Source organism: Nanorana parkeri, unplaced genomic scaffold, assembly GCF_000935625.1.
Source record: "Nanorana parkeri isolate BGI_ZX_2015 unplaced genomic scaffold, ASM93562v1 scaffold1133, whole genome shotgun sequence".
Lineage (NCBI taxonomy): Eukaryota > Metazoa > Chordata > Amphibia > Anura > Dicroglossidae > Nanorana > Nanorana parkeri.
Genome location: NW_017307401.1, coordinates 376,749 through 394,224, shown reverse-complemented (window position 1 = coordinate 394,224; position 17,476 = coordinate 376,749). Strand labels below are relative to the sequence as shown.

At 43.6% G+C, this 17,476-nt stretch overlaps 1 protein-coding gene across 1 annotated transcript in view; it reads left to right on the top strand.

Annotated features, from left to right (window-relative positions):
* The first annotated feature begins 5,290 nt into the window (after positions 1-5,290).
* FGF10 (fibroblast growth factor 10) overlaps positions 5,291-17,476 on the top strand; it is a 108,460-nt gene continuing 96,274 nt past the window's right edge. Inside the window, exon 1 of the mRNA XM_018568062.1 lies at positions 5,291-5,817. Coding sequence (XP_018423564.1) covers positions 5,364-5,817 — 454 coding nt within the window. The 5' untranslated portion in view covers positions 5,291-5,363. The remainder of the gene's footprint in view (positions 5,818-17,476) is intronic.

Sequence of the window (17,476 nt, the reverse complement as noted above, 5' to 3'; positions counted from 1 at the left end):
CAGTATTCAGCTAATTGTCAGCACTCTTGTCTTTAACCATCATTAAATGTTTGAGCTCATTAATAAGATGTAAAGAAATGCATTTCTAATGAGGGAAAGAATTGCACTTATTAAGTCCCAGTGACTGGGAAGGAAATATGGAGCCCACGTCTACATTAATGTCCATAATTATATGGCCTTCAATATCAGAGGGTCACATTAATATGGTAGATGTACTATACTAGACAATCTGCATTATACAAACTACAAATTAGGAAAGTTAAAGTGACACTAAACTCAGGAGTACGCAAGCAGTAGATATATGCAAAAGCATTTCAAAAAATGAAAAAGTTACCAAAAAGGTAAAAACTTACCTGTGTCTCTGCTGCTCGCTCCCATCTGAAGATCTGAAGCTTCTCGAGCAGCCGTGCAGGAAGATGAGAGCGGGCGCACACGCAGTAGAGTTCTTTGGCAGGGAGAAGAGGAGAGACACAGTGGTGGTGAATGCATGCAGCTGGGAGCATGCACGCTTTAAGTCCCTACAGCAGGATTGGGAAGGGGGAAACCATTTGCGACTTTAATGTCACTTTAAATCTAAAAATGCATTCAAGTACCTTAAAGGAGAACTATGGGGCAAGCTTTTTTGCCTATAGTTATCCTCAGGGTCGCAGGAGGACATATAGTATACTGCAGGATATTGGCTACTATATGCTGAGAGCGCCGTAGCCAGGACAGATCCCGACAATACTGTCGAGATCCACCCAGCTGGCTGATTGACAGTGTCACTGATTGGCGGTGTGTGTTCGCTGACTTCCTGAGCAATAGAGCCAACTCAATAGCTGTTCTCAATAAAGAACACTGTGTGTGTTGTAAAGTAGTCACCGCTCGAAGCTCACTCCTGTGATGGACTACAATCTCAATACAAATTAGTAAACTAAATAGCAGATTGTAGTCCATTGCAGGAGTGAGCTTGGAGCGGTGACTACTTTACAGCACACACAGGGACCATGGGGAAGAAAAGTAGCCACTCTCCAGAAGGAAGGACAGTGTCAGCACCAATTCAGAGATGATTGGAGGATCTACAGCCGAGTGATACACAAATAAGATACTTTTTCGTAAATAGTTAAGGTATTTGAATGTATTTTTAATGTTTAACTCCTAAGTTTAGTGTCACTTTAACCTCCCTGGCGGTATGATTTTTTATTTTTTTCATGTCATTTTTCGGTCTATTTTTTTTTCGAATTATTTTCGTCTTTGCGTTTTTTCATTTTTGAATATGCCGCCGGTTCCGCCCCCCTGTGACACGTACGCTCGCAAGGGACGGAACCCGGAAGACGGCATCGGCCGCAGAACACAGCGAGGCTTGAGGGACGAGGTAAGTAAATGCTGTGCGGCATTCCCGAGTGTAGCTCGTGGTTACCGCTTATGGTATGGAAAAGTAACCCCGAGCTACACTCGGGAATACCGCCAGGGAGGTTAAGATGGCTATACACTGCACACTTTCTTTCTCAGCCCCACCCACCTCGCTGGGCTATTGTTTTCTGACAGCGGCAAGTGTGCCAATGTTAGAATACCCAATAAAGTAACTGTAACCGATTGGCTGCATTCCCTGCTTGGCCGAGAATTTTTGGATTGACGACTGACGAAATTCAGTAGAAAAATTGACTTCTGGTAAACAAAAGGGTGCCAATGGTGCCGCACGCTGGTTGAACTTTGATCAAATTTTAGCAGTGTATGACAAGCTCAAAAACCAACTCTGCCATGAAGAGAAACTGAATAAATAATGGCCACATAACAGAATCCAAAGCAATCTCAGAGAAAGCAAAAACTTTATATAAGAAGAAACACATACAAGCTCCATCTATTGGCAGGATGTCATGCGAATGGCATTCACCCAGCATATGGCTGGTTGAATGACTTATTAATCATCCCCATATACATCAGCTCCCATGAGCAGGACCCTCCCGTCCTTCCTTAATTTGTAAAGTGCTGCACAAACTGTTGGCGCTATATAAATCCATAATAATATATAGACTCCATATGTCCCTATGTGTTCAGACATATAAGCTTGCCCCCGATCAGCGATCAGGAAATGATTGACGAGGGGAAACAGCCAGGCATCTAGCATTTTCAAAATGAGGTAAAAAAAAAGTCAGTCCTTATTTTTCTCTCCTTGTAGCTTTCCTGTGTGTACAATATAAATCTATTTGTAGATGAAGGCAGACACTGCATTAGCTTGCTGTGAGTTCTACTTAGCAGCACTGTATTGTGACTGTGCTTCACTATTCCCCCTCAGTGCCAGTCTGGCAGCCTGTCCAGACTGAATAAAACCAAATTACTCTGTTTGGGGGTTTTTTCAGCAGGGATGCTGACTACACTGCCTAATATACAGAGAGCCACTAGAGGGAGAATCTACTAATCTCTTTTTAAAACACATTCATAACAATATCAAGCAGGAAGGATGTGAAACCATGAAAGTCACATTAAAAGTTACTACAATAATAAATCAATAGCTGTGGACTTATTATTACTATTATTGTTATTATTCAGGATTTATATAGTGCCAACAGTTTGCGAAGAGAGACAGTATAGTTACAATACAATTGAATACAGGGGGGTCCTGCACATGAGAGGTTACAATGAAGCACCCATTCACACTAGTCGCACACATGAACATGCGCAATTTTGCACACCACACATTGTGCGAAAAAACACATGTTGAGGTTGTTGTGCCATTACTCGCTAATGGCAGCCCAAAGATGGCAAGCAAGAAACGTATATTGTCACATGTGTTAACAAGCGGGAATACGTGACGTTTGCAACTTACACTGCTGCATGAACTTCTTTGCCACATTTGTGGAATGAATGGGCTGCCCTATGCTGATGGGCAACAAACTTGGTTTCATGTGCGCACCTGGTGTGAATGTAAGCTTAAGGGTGGGGTGAGTGATACAAAAGACAAAACAGATTTTATATATCCTTACCATCTTGTCTTGAATTATATTGTGATGGTAATGGCTTCCTTATATTGAAAAGCGCTGCGCAAACTGTTGGCGCTATATAAATCCTGTATTATGATATATATATATATATATACATACATACATACAGGGCCGCTTTGGGGGCCTGCCCGGGACCCTTACATGAGTATCGGCCGACGATGGAGGGCAAGGGACCCAGCATTGCCACTCCAGCGGCTTCGAGACAAGCTGGGGCCCCATCAGCGACGCTGCTCATCTGATGTCGGACTGGCCGGAAGTGACATCACGCCTGCGTCCAGCGCGTCACTAAGCCCTGCGTCCATCGGGTCACTAAGCCCTGCGTCCAGCGCATTACTCAGCCCTGCGTCCAGCACATCACTCAACCCTGCGTCCAGTGGGTCACTAAGCCCTGCGTCCAGCGGGTCACTAAGCCCTGCGTCCAGCGGGTCACTAAGCTCTGCTTCTAGCGCGTCACTAATCTCTGCTTGCAGCGAGTCACTAATCTTTGCTTCCAGCGCGTCACGAAGCCCTGAGTCCAGCTCGTCACGAAGCCCTGCGTCCAGCGCATCACTCAGCTCTGCGTCCAGCGCATCACTCAGCCCTGCATCCATCGGGTCGCTAATCCCTGAGTCCATCGGGTCGCTAAGCCTTGCGTCCATCGGGTCGCTAGGCCTTGCGTCCATCGGGCCACTAAGCCTTGCGTCCATCGGGTCTCTAAGCCTTCCATCCATCGGGTCGCTAATCCCTGCGTCCATCGGGTTGCTAAACCTTGCGTCCATCGGGTCGCTAAGCCCTGCGTCTATTGGGTCATCACTAATCCCTGTGTCCATCGGGTCGCTAATCCCTGTGTCCATCGGGTCGCTAATCCCTGCGTCCATTGGGTCGCTAATCCCTGCGTCCACTGTGTCGCTAAACCCTGCGTCCACTGGGTCGCTAAGCCCTGAGCCAAATTCATATACTGTTCTACATTGCTGTATAAATGTATTTTTGGGATTTGTAGTCCCCCTACAGCTGGTGCCATTGTGCTTTAGAGTGTAAGCTCCTCTGGTACAGAGACTATATATATATATAAATAAACATTATTATTATTATTTATGTATTTATTTTCAGTAAGTACACATTTTTTAATATAAAGGCAGACACTTCAATTACAGTTATATTACAATCTAAAGGGAGGGAGGGCTGAGTGATACAAAAGGCAAAACAGAGTAACACAATATAAAAAATACAACATGTAGAATGTCTTTCCACTAGGTAAACATGTATTATTGTAGTGCCTTTATTGAAAGAAAAATAAAATAAAAACAGGAATTGTTAATACATTAACAATAAAAACGTGCCCCAAATATAGAAACAGTGGCAAATGGCTGACCCAGATTATATACTGAAATGTTTTCCTCTTAACTTTTCTGATTCAGTCAATGAGTCAGAGCAGCTTTTAGTGATGGGGGTCCTGTGATTAGAAGACTATCTGGAATCTCCAGCTCCTGAGCTGATGATAGACAAAGTGTGAACTCCTCACTCCAACAAGGGTAGGCTCTCCAACCCAGGAACACCTCCCAAGCCTGGGAACTGCTAGGGGTTAAGGAATAGGGAAACTAATATTGTCCTTTTTTCTGTCTCTTTCTCAGCCAGCCTATACTGTAATCCGCTTTAGCTGGCTGTCTGTAACATTTCTATAGCAGAAGAAGGGGAGGAAAAAAAGTCAGCAACAATCTCCAGGTGGAGCACTTCACTGCCAAAAAACAGGCAGGGGCTCCCTAGTGGGGATTGGCTGAGGCTGAGCAAGACAGCAAAATTTTGTGACTCTCCAAAGCATGCTTGGCTTGGGCAGCTCAGACAGAGAGCTCTGCAGTGTTCAGCAGCAATTAGTCAGCTTCAGATCTGAGGAAGGGATCAATGATCTCTGTCCGGAGCTAAGGAATCTCTTTCTTTTTTTTTCTCCAGGGTTTCAGATGTCCTGCCTGACCCCTGCAAGTCGTCTACCCACCAGAGACATCCCACCTCTGGATTGTAATCACTGACACTTCAGATCCAGCGTCCAACCTGTTTACAACAAGGCTCTTCAAAGCTTGACTGCTCATCTCCAGGCTGACAATTAGGATTTCTTTACAGCCGGGAAGAGAGCAGAAGGAGGAGGTAGACAAGGATTAAGACCTCTCTCCCTCTCTCTCTTTTTTTTTTTAGTAGGGGGGAGTTGAACATGTCATCTTTCTTTTTTCCAGGCAATGTTTAACGTGCTGGGAGCCAGCCTGTAACTGCACTGCTGGGAAAGCGCTTGGTGAAGCGGAGGCAAAGCATCTATTGTGCGAGGAGGCGTCAGCGGAGCTTTGCATGGGATGGTGTGGATGTCCTCCTGAGTTATGAAAGCCTCCTCATTGCGGATGGTCCCCTGAGTTATGGATGTTGGTTCCCTACCTACTACAGCAGAAATCCAGGTCCTTGGAGGAACCAGTGGCCCCCAGAAGCAAGCTGTCCCCTCACCGGATTTTATCCTTCCAGTATGTTTCTTTCCATGAGGCATCTTCTGAAGCCCTCAGCCTCAGTACAATGTGGAAATGGATACTGACATACAGTGCCCCAGGCTTGTCTCACCTGCCCCGCTCATGGCTGCTCTTGTTCTTGGTCTATTCGCTGTCTGTCACCTGCCATGAGGTCGCCGGTGGTGGTGGCAATAGAGACTCACTGCGCTCCACTGACTTCTCCTCCAACTCTTCTTCTGGGAGACACGTGCGAAGCTATAACCACCTCCAAGGAGATGTGCGCTGCAGGAAACTCTTTTCCTTCCACAAATACTTCCTCAAGATCGATGACAACGGCAGGGTTAGTGGCACCAAGAAGGATGACTGCCCTTACAGTGAGTACCCATGGCTGTCTTCTTCAGGATTTGGGGTATCAGTGGTTGTTCTGCTCAGGAATAGTTTGGGGGAGTCTGTAATGATGATTTAACCATTTAGTAAACAATTTATTTATCAGGGTGTGGGGCATCAGTGGTTCTTCTGCTCAGGGATAGTTTGGGGGTGTCTGTAATCGTGATTTAACCATCTGGTAAACTATTTCTTTGTCAGAGTGTGGGGCATCAGTGGTTCTTCTGTTCAGGGATAGTTTGGGGGTGTCTGTAATGGTGATCTAACCATCTGGTTAACCATTTCTTTGTCAGAGTGTGGGGCATCAGTGGTCCTTCTGCTCAGGAATGGTTTGGAGGAGTCTGTAATGGTGATTTAACCTTATGATAAACCCTTTCCTTATCAGGGTGTGAGGTATCAGTGATCCCCCAGCTCAGGAAGAGTTTGAGGGGAAATCGAATTGTGATTTAGCTATTTGGTAAACACTTTCTTCATCAGGGAGGGGGCATTAGTGGTCCTGCAGCGCAGGAAGACTTTTGGGGAATCTGTAATGGTGATTTAACTATCTACTAGCCCTTTCTTTATCAGCAAGGGAGCATTTGTGGTCCTGCAACCGGGGAACGGTTTTAGGGAATCTGTAACATGGTTTTAACTATCTGGTAAGCCCTTTCTTTATTAGGGTGTGGGACATCATTGGTCCTTCAGATCAAGAAGGTTTTGGGGTAATCTGTAATAAAGATTTAATAATCCAGTAACACTTCAGTGTTTATCACTTGGCCAGTGCAGTAGGATATAGGACAGATAGCTCCAAAGGTCTAAGCTCCTTGTATATTACTCTGCCGTACAACCAATACATTTAGTAACTGGAGCCGCATTATTAAATCCAGAGCACAGTTAAATGGCACAAGTAGAGTGGTTGCCCCTAGCATCCTTTCAGGCTTCATCTTTTAAACAAATTGGGGGATCTGATTCAGTTCTGCTTCAGTTTTGGCAGATCTTTCATAGTTTTCAAAGTGCTACAACTCCACAAGTGGTTTTACTCTGTGTACTTTCCCTGCAAGTTCCCAATGGTAAACCATGTACATGGTGTTCCGTTGTACATTTCATATTGAAGATATGGTTAGTTTTTGTTCAAGCGTTTGCAGTGGAACTGTTCCATCAAACCTCTGTGGGTACTTTAAGGCACTGAAAGGCTTATATAACCTATAGGGGGTTAATGAGCTGTCATAACACACTGTGTCTACAGGCTCCTGGGACAGAAAGGCACCACCAGGGTCATAAAACAGGACATGCAGACCTGTGAACTTTACTGGACATCTAGTTCAGGCTTGGGGGACTTGTGGGGGTCCAGCTGTTGTGGAACTTAAAGTTCTAGCGTGTGCTGCAGACTCAGTGTTGGAACTTATAGTAATAGTTACATTATTTATTCAGTGAAAATATTTATTTGTACTATTTTATGCAGCGCTGACATATGTAGCATTTTACAGAAGACATATCCCAAAGGAGCTTTAGGTTTAACGCTCCCTCTACAGTAACACTAGAGGGAAACACACACACTCTAGGGCCATACTGCTGAAACTATTTTAACATACCAGTAAAGTTTTTGGATTGTCGGGAAATACATTGCACTCAGAAGGTCATGCAAACACAGGGAGTACATACAAACTCTATGCAATGTTTCCGGTTGAATCAAACTCAGGTGCTTGGTGGTGCAAGGGCAAAGTGTGTATAGTGTTCAGTGTTCCAGTTGGATAACCATAGGCTCCTAGTAAGTACAATATGTCTTAACGTCCATGGTGGTGCCACAACAGATGGGCAGCTAATGAAGATAATATTGCATTTTATGTCCCAGTTATGAGTAATGAGTGGATTGTATTAAACATTCCAGTGCAGTGTCTTTTAGGATTCTTCATTCATGACTTGGTGAAGAAGAGTATAATGTAGTTGCCTATAGCAGCCATTCAGAAATAGCTTTTCCTTGCTCGAAGCTGTCTGCTGCGGGTGACTGCTCATCCTATATTCCGATTATCTTATTAAAGAATGTTGTTTTGTCCTGGATTTTGCTCTCTATTATATACTGATATTTAAGTATGACAAAGCTAATGATAATATTGAAAATCTGTGCATCTGCAGAGTTTACATAGCAACTGTTATATAGCCTGGAAATCGGCTACCTAAATGATTTGGGGAAATGGGCTAACACCTTTTATGAATGATTTAGTGGCCATTTTGCTATTGAAGTGTTAATGGTGCTTGAAATAACATTTGAAGCAACCTTCAAAGCATGTGAGAAGTAGGGGTTTAGTCACATCATAAGTACTATGCTGTGTTGTAGGTGTAATAGTTATTGGTCTAGTTTGAAGTATTTGGGTGTGTGCATTTATTAATATCTTGGTGTTTAGTGAACTGAGTACTGTCTGTCGCCCTATGCCCAGTAGCTGCTGCTGTGTAACAGTCTGTCGCCCTGCCTGTCCTGCCCACTCATCAACCATCTGTCCACTTGTATAGTGGTTTGTCACTGCCGTCACCATTGAAATAGTTTTGGGAAGGACTACTTGTAAATGACCCCAAAGTGTCAAAAATAGCACTTATTCTTCCCTAAACTTAGGGGGGTAGCCACACAGACCAATAAAACAAAGTCAAGCAGAAGGTGTGGACATTGCTTGCATTCATCAGGTTGTTTGGGGTTAAGAGGCATTAATGGGTGTATTTATGCATTCAAAGATCCCTTTATTTCATTACATGCTGGAAAATATCTACATGACAGACAGCAATCATTCCCCTTTTAGTGGAGATAAGGGAACTGACTTTAAAAAGTTCTATGTGCTGCATCCTTTTGTTTTCTGAAGTCAAGAGAATATCTCAGCTGTTCCTGGGGGTGCATTAATTCAAAGAGAACCATCATATTCACTGAGGGATCAGTGTATTACAGGGGTAGGCAACCTTGGCACTCCAGCTGTGGAGGAACTACAATTTCCTTCATGCCTCTGGTAGTAATTAATGCCTGTGGCTGTCATAATCATGCAATGGCTCATATGGGACTTGTAGTTCCTCAACAGCTGGAATGCTGAGGTTGCCTACCCATGGTGTATTAAATATAGTTTTTTGGTAGTAGTTAATGCCTGTGGCTGTCATAATCTTGCAATGCCTCATGGGACTTGTAGTTCCTCAACAGCTGGAGTGCTGAGGTTGCCTACCCCTGGTGTATTAAATAGAGTTTTGTGGGGATTCATTGATTAGTACTCTTTAACTATGGAACTACTAGTGACAGCATGCCCTTACAGCTTATACTCATTATATATTAATGGGAAGGTGAGATTACAGGTGCCTGGACCACCCCTCTAGACGGGCTGATAGGGATGAGCTCAGGTTCAGATCGGGTTCAATCCCCGCTCAGGGAGAGAGTATCTATATGTGGGTTTTGTACAATTTAAAAACTTTTCCTGTCTGTAGAATTGTCTGTAGAATCTGTCTGTAGAGTCAGGCTAATATATATATTTTTTTTATATTAAAAGGTGATGTGCAAATCACATTAACCATCAGCTGCACATGTGAATGAATTGAAGAATTGTAAACTGAGATCCGCTCTGTTGCGGATGAATTTGAACATCATTTTTGCTGCCTGCGCTGCTTTGTCAAACGTGGCAAAGTGTAATTAATTAATTCCATGTATTCAATAATCCAGGGGTGGACAAATGAATATTGAATTCAGGAGCTGGTCTGTTCCGTCCAGGCGCCGGCAGGATTTTTCTAGGAGCTTCACTGACAACTAGAGAAAACCTCAGAAGTTGGGCGCCAGCTGTCATTTTTGAGGAACTTTGGCGACCTGGCTCCTGGGGTTTCTCCAGCCCTGCATTAGTCTCTAGTTCTCTGAAATGAAAGATTCTCCGGATCACATTCTGTTATTCACATTCATCTATTTACGTTTTAAATCATCTGTTTGGCTTATTTACTAAAGGAGTGATTCTAACCCCCTAGTTTATGTTTAATTTATACGGCCATCCGGCTGTGATAGATATGTCAGTGAATCTGATTTTTGCATTGAACGTGGGCTTCCCTGCAAATGGGTTGTTATTACATTCATTTCTATATATGTAAATGAGCAAACTTTGTCTTGCTTCAGATCCACACATGCATAGATCAGTGCTATCCAGGCTGAATCTGACATGTATGATGCCATCTGTCACTAGCATTACCCCACAGGTTTAGTGTTTTTTATTTTAGTATGTGTCGATTCTGCCAGTAGATCCATTATTTCACTACTTCCTGTAATAGGGTGACAACGCTGTTCGTCCTGCAGGGAAATCACAGCAGCGTTGTCTCCACATGGACAGTGTAGTCTTAGATGAACATGTAGATTTAATTGAACTTTAAGTAAATGACAGATTAAAGCCCAACACCAGCTAAAACCTTTTTAAGAAGTTACAGCAACAGTTTTCTTTCGGTATAAATGTTTGACCCAAACGACTAAAAGCTGATCATTGTATCGTGTACTGTTATATGGCTTGTCCTAACCACTTACCTGTCACTGGACAGCTTGGCTTGTTAAGTCCCTGTTCACACCTGTGCGTCTGGATTTTTAATGTGTTTTTGCCGTGCATGTTTTATGTGTTTATTTTTGTTTTGGCCAATGAAGGTAAAATAAAGGACGGGTTGAGGCCAGGGACATAAAGCGCTGTGTAAATTGTCGGCGCTATATAAACACCTGTATTAAAAATGCATCTTACATGCATTTCTTCATGCTCTCCTGTTGAAGTCTATGGGGCTAAATACGCACTATGTGGCAGCAAAAGAAGCACCCGCACCTTTCCATACCTTTCCATAGCTGTGAACGGACACCATAGAGTATAATGTGATTTGCATTGTAGTGCATTGTAGAGTGACAGCAGGCACACAACAAATTGCACTAGCGTGAACGGGGGCTGAAGGGAGTGGGAAAAATAACAGATCTATTGGCAGGATCAACAGATGTAAAACTGTTATGGGGGACTGCTATGATAATGGCATTGACATATTGCATTATATGTAATTTTTGCACATTAAACCTGCCTGACCGTCCATGTTCTTATTTATTTATTACAGTTATTTATATAGCGCTGACAATTTATTTAGCGCTTTACATATTGCACATTTACATCAGTCCCCGCCCTCAAGAAGCTTACAATCTATGGTCCCTATCTCACATGCATACATATGAGGGCCGATGTAAAAAGGAGCCAATTAACCTTCCAGCATGTCTTTGCAGTATGGGAGGAAACCGGAGTACCCGGAGGAAACCCACGCACACACAGGGAGAACATGCAAACTCCTTGCATATAGTGACCTGACCAGGATTTGAATTGGTGACCCGCAGTGCTACAAGGCAGAAGTGCTTTGGTATTGTTGATGTCAATTCAGAGATCAGTCAGTAAACTGGAATCCATCACCGATAAAGAGCTGCTGCCTATAGAGGCTTTCTACATGATCTAACATAAACCTTCTTTACCTTTACACAATAACATTGTTTTCATGTAGTAAGTCCGCTTTGTTTCCTCCGCTCAGGTCTGCTGAGAGCTCCCCTCTCGCCCCGTCCTCTCTGTAACAACGTCTCAGTTTCACTTTGAAACCTTTATTTTGTCAAAGTTCCATTTGTTTCTAAATAAACAAGAGGAAAAAAAAAAGAATAGATTATACAGATCTGAAGGAGCAAATCTTCCAAGTCTGAGAATAATTATCCTTTATTATTTAGGGAGTGTATATAATCCTAAATGCAAAGAAAAAAAAAAAAAAAAGAAGGTTGATTTGTGCTTAAAAGCAAATCTCTGGTTTTGATTAAGCCTCAGTGCTTGCGTATGGGATCATATAGTGTACCATGCGGGAACGTAACAGCTAGACAACAATAATAATGACTGCGTCCTGGTTTCTTTGCCTTGTTTGGGTACAATCTAGCTCTGGGACACAATGCAATCATAACTAACATATATCGGTTGATTATAGCGGGGTGGCTGCTGGTTGTGGCTCTGATTGTGGATGGCGTGCATTGGGTATGTCAGGGTCAACGGGGGAAGGGGAACTGTCATTTGCATTATAGCCTGCGCTTATAATGCCAGCAGTGTATTTTTTTATTACGTTTTGCACTCAGGTCGATACTCATAAGGGAATCATAAATCCGCAGCTACACAAAACTCCTTTGGTTGTCTGGGACGGTGTGAGTGAGCTCACTTGCTCAGCGCACGTCCATTATAATACGGGAGCATTGTGCTTGGGGGTCAGGTTATGTCTTGGTAGACATTGGCTAAACCCTTTTCTTATTACGGCAATTACGATTTATAGAGCACCAGTATATTCCTAAACAATTTCCAATTTGGTGAAATCACAGAATAAACAGGCAAGGATTAACGGAACGGACAGACCGAGACAGAATTTGGGAGGGCTCTGCCTGCAATAACTTAGAATCATTGAAAATCAGGCATGGTGACCAATAGTGGGTCAGCTCGGAGCCTGAATAGACGTTTGTTAGACCTGGGGTAATGAAACAATTGCTATATCACCAGAATGCCATGGCAGGCATCTCGCAAGGTGCTGTGATATGTAAATTTCAGCCAAATGTCCAATACCCCTTCCCCTCCCCCTCCCATAGCCTGTGCCTCACATTTGGCCAGGGAGGTTGTCTGTCAAAGTGATGGGTCTTTAGGGAAGTGTTGGAGGGAGATGGCCGAGCATCCTAATTGATAATTATACATTTTGTTATCCTTTAAACAATAGATTAGATGCAATGGCCTCAGTAGGCCTCTGACTGCCGGAACACAAGCTGTGAGTGCTGCTAACTGCAGTGTATGGCCAACTTTACCCGGCATGGAAGCTGCAGCACTGCAATTTGATCACCAGACTGCTTCCAGGGAAGATGTGAGAGTTGCAGTGAAATTGAGTAGACGTTTTATTGCCTTGTCACTCTATGTGGTGGGGAATGCCTCCTTCAACTGGTGTTTAGAGGTGCAAGCTTCAAGACTGTCATCCATATAACTCCTTCAGTACCTAATCAGCTGTTGACCCAGAAGTGTGCATGTAGTGAGACCTAGACTCCTGATCCCCATAACTTATCCAGGTCAGTAACTCACTATGGGGTTCATTACTATGCAGAGCGGATTTTGTTCGCATGGCGATAATGCCCCTGGATGGCGCTAAGGAGTATAGAAATTCCTCATCAGCGCCATCTAGGGGCACTAGTGCCATGTGACCGGCATCAGCCAGGTGGAACTTTTATAAATGAACCCCTAAGTATTGACACAAGGGTAAGTGAAACAGCCTTCAAACATGCACCTTAAAAGGAGAACTCCAGGTAAACATTTAATTAACCCTTGCAGTGGGGCTGCCCCTGTGTTGCAAGGGTTAACCGCTCATTTGTGCTTAGGGTCAAAAACAACAAAGTTATAATTACTTCATCCTCCGAGCCGGCCGGCTGCGATAGCACTCCCTCCTGCCTGTCTCCTCCCTCACTGCAGTTATGGCACATCCCTTGGCGTCAACACGTCCTATACACTGTAAGAGAGGCACCAGGGACCTGGCTCTGAGGATCGAGTGAGTATAATAGTTATTTTTGACCCTAGGCAAAAATGAGCCCTTAACCCTTGCAGTGCGGGGGTAGCCCCACTGCAAGGGTTAATACACGTTTTACTGGGAATTCTGCTTTAACTGCCCCTCTGTACAAGTGTATGTTAACCTCCAGCTATAATGAACACACCTCCAGCACCTCAATGTGCACATACAGAAGCTGACAGTGACAACGCAACTACACTACAGCAGCACTCCACAACGCACATACGCTGAACTGCGTTGCTGAAAGTGCAGCAAATAGCACATAGTAAAAGGCACATTTCACTGCACATTACTGCAATACACAAGTGTGCAGCCATCCTTTAATTATACCTGACTTGAGAAGTATATGGATATATGGAGGCTGCCATTGTGTCCTTCTCAAAATGCTATTTGATGGGCTGTATGACTTTAGTACTTCTAAGTCCGAAACCAAGAACATGCATGCAGTAAATCATTGTCAGAGAGAATCCGAAATCCTTTTGTCTATTCTTATTTCAGGTATTGAAACCAAAACATCCTAATGGCAGCCAGTCAGCTAGCATTTTCAGAAGGAGATGCTTTAAAACTATTGGGGGGTGCAGCTCCCATATTTTCTGTGCTGCGTGCAGAGTCAGATGCAGGTGTGCAGTGCAGGTACCTGCTTATACCTATGGATAGTTTTACAAATGTCCCGGAAATCCTAAATCAGGGATGTAAACCCGAACTGAATGACCCTAAAGCACCTTGTATAGGAATTGCCTTTTTTTTAAGGGAGTTGTAAAGTCCCAGCATACACTATCCTGTTATAACCTCAGCATTGTAATAGGAATACATACTGGAGTTGTTTTTGATAATGCAATCAAAGCTTACTTGAAAAAATCCCTTTTATGTGCTGAGTGCCGCCTTCCATCTGCCCATCACTTTCATCAACTTCCTGGATTCCCAGCGTGCTTTGCGTCTCTTTTCCCTGCTGCTTGATGTGATGCAATCTCCATTTCTTAAGACTACATATCCCATCATGCATTTCCGCCAGCAAAAAATGATAATGTTACATTGTTCAAACGTTGTGCTGTAGTTCAGACAGCAGGCTCTGTAGGAGTGGTGATACAAGTGCATATTCACAGGGCTGAGTGAAATTGTGTCACGGAGGAAGTACGTCCTATGGGCATCTTCAATAAGTAAGTTTACAAATTTCTAGATGTATACGGTTATTAGGAGTGGGGTAGAACTTATGGAAATTCAATATAGAAATACAGATTCATATTTTGTTTCTGACCACAGATACCCTTTAATAAAATACTTGTTACAATTTCATCTCAGTGCTGCTTATATGACAACAGTGGATCATGCCTGCATAATGTAAGTTTAAATGGCCACTTGTGGTCCTGAGCTCTTGCGACAATGCAGGAGCACAACTGGGAGACAGAGTGTTGTCACCCTCTAACAAGGAGCCTCATGGCCGCATTACCAGATATTATGTGATTTATATAGTGCCAACATTGTGCACACTATTCGTTTATATCAGTCCCTGCTCTGTAGGAATTTACAATCTAAGATCCCTACCATACATACTAGGGGGAATTTAAACAGGCGCCAATCAACCTACTAAAATGTCTATGGAATGTGGGAGGAAACCCATCAAAGCACAAGGACAAACTCCATGCAGAGAGTGTCCTGACCAGGATTTATAGCCCAGAAGAACCCCAATGCTGCAAGACAGAGACGCTAACCACTGAGCTGACCAAGATGCTTTCAGCTAAGCTCAGCGAAAAAGCCAAGCACATGTGTCCACTGTGGAAGCAAGCAATGCTCATGCAGTTCAGGAAATGCTAAAACCCTATGCTGGGGCAGACACTCAAAAGGCCAGTTAGGTAGGACAGTGTATGAAACTCATGTTCATGTAGCCTGAATCAGGGAGATTTGGTACTTAAAGTGTATGTAAACCATAATCAGGAACTTCTCATGCGCGCTCCCTTTTGGTCTGTAAAATGTATAATTGAAAGCGTTTCCTGATATCAGTTCGATAAGTGCAGAGAAAATACCTGTTGGCTCTGCCAGAGCTTGTAACTACTTGTGGATTCTCAAGCTTGTACCAGCCAAGCACAGGTTACCTCTGTGAACTTCAAAACAGTTACAGGTGAAACTCGAATAATTAGAATATCGTGCAAAGTTCATTTATTTCACTAATGCAACTTAAAAGGTGAAACTAATATATGAGATAGACTCAGTACATGCAAAGCAAGATAGTTCAAGCCGTGATTTGTCATAATTGTGATGATTATGGCTTACAGCTCATGAAAACCCCAAGAACCCCAAATCCACAACCTCAAAAAAGTAGATTATTACATGCAATCAATAAAACAAGGATTGTACATAGAACAATATCGGACCTCTGAAAAGTACAAGCATGCATATGTACTCAGTACTTGGTTTGGGCCCCTTTTGCAGCACTTACTGCAATTACTTTGGCACGATATTCTAATTATTCGAGTTTCACCTGTATACTTACCTGCTCATCGTAGCCGTCTGGTTCTCAGACGGGTCCTTCCAGCCTCTCTCCCCCTCCGCTGCAGCAGTCTAAGGTCCAGGGAGTCATCACGCTCTATACACAGTACATAGGACGTGAGGATGCTGAGGGACATACCATCGGTGCATTGAATGAGGAGACAGGCAGGAGGGAGCGCTGTGACAGTCGGCTGCCTCTGAGGATTGGATGAGTATACGTTTTTTTTTTTAGCCTAGACAAAAACAAGCAGTTAACCCTTGCAGTGCGGAGGTAGCCCCGCAGCAAGGGTTAATAGAATTTGTGCCTTGAGTTCTGATTTAAGGACTGGTAAGCAGCAATATAATATTTTTGTTCTTGGATTTAGACACTTTAATATCAAACATCTGAAGATTTGACCAGAACCTTGAAATAGTCATTCATTTTGGAGGGTAGGAGGGATGCAGGAATGATAACTGGGAACGGAGTTTTCCTTTAGGAACCACACTTTGTTTTATTGGATCCCTATGTCAGTGTGTGTCTATGTGTAGTCACTGTATACTCTGCTGGGTTAGACCTCACACAGACTCTTCGCTCTCAGTTTCTTATGCTTTCTAAACTTTTTACTTTCAAAAACAAAATAAGCAGCAGCCTTGTTTATTATTTCACATTAGTGATTCATTTTGTTGTTATGTTTCTCTGCCACGAGATGGCCAGAAAAGTTGTTTTTCAAACGCTGCGAGAGTGGAAGCGGCGCTGCCGGAGTTCCTTTGTAGGGTGCAGTCATCCCGTGGCTGCTTTTTGTTTGTAGTTTCTGTGACCTGAAAGCGAGTTATTATGGAACATCATTGTGGTAATTGTGTTGTGGTCCTGCACATGTAGTGTTTCCTTACTCTTTAATCAAGTCAATAAACCCAGGCTGCTTTGATGTTGTCACCGTCGTGCTACCGTTCCCCATTTGTTAATCCGGCAGACATCCAGTGTAGCTGTTACACCTCTTGTTTGCAATGTCTCAGCATCCCAGTCCGTCCTTTGATAGGTTAACTTAACAGCTTCTCTTTTAAGTCTCCCGGAATCAGAGGGTGTATCCCGTCTCCCACGATCATCCTCACTTTAATCTGTTTTGTTATTTTTGCATTGCCAAGACACCTCTTCATTACTGACACCGTCCGCTACCTTCCTAAAGTGAACCTGTAGTTTCCCTGTATTAAAAAGTATGTAGAGCCAAGGCCTCGTGCACACGGGTGTCTGGGGAGTCCTGTTGCATAAACCTGCAGATTCTTGCAGCAGGAATTAGGGTTGCCAGTTTACCACCTTTTCTTCAAGCAAAACCCAAACACCAGAGCTGCATGGCAATTTTTTTTTTTAAATATACAGGAGAGACAGCCAGGGGAGAGAGAGAGATGAGAGAGAGGATAGAAAGCCAGGAGAGAGGGTGAGGAGAGACAGCCAGGAGAGAGAGGAGAGACAGCCAGGAGTGAGAGAGAGGAAAGACAGCCAGGGGAGAGAGGAAAGACAGCCAGGAGAGAGAGAGAGAGGAGAGACAGCCAGGAGAGAGAGTGAGGAGAGACAGCCAGGAGAGAGAGTGAGGAGAGACAGCCAGGAGAGAGAGGAGAGACAGCCAGGAGAGAGAG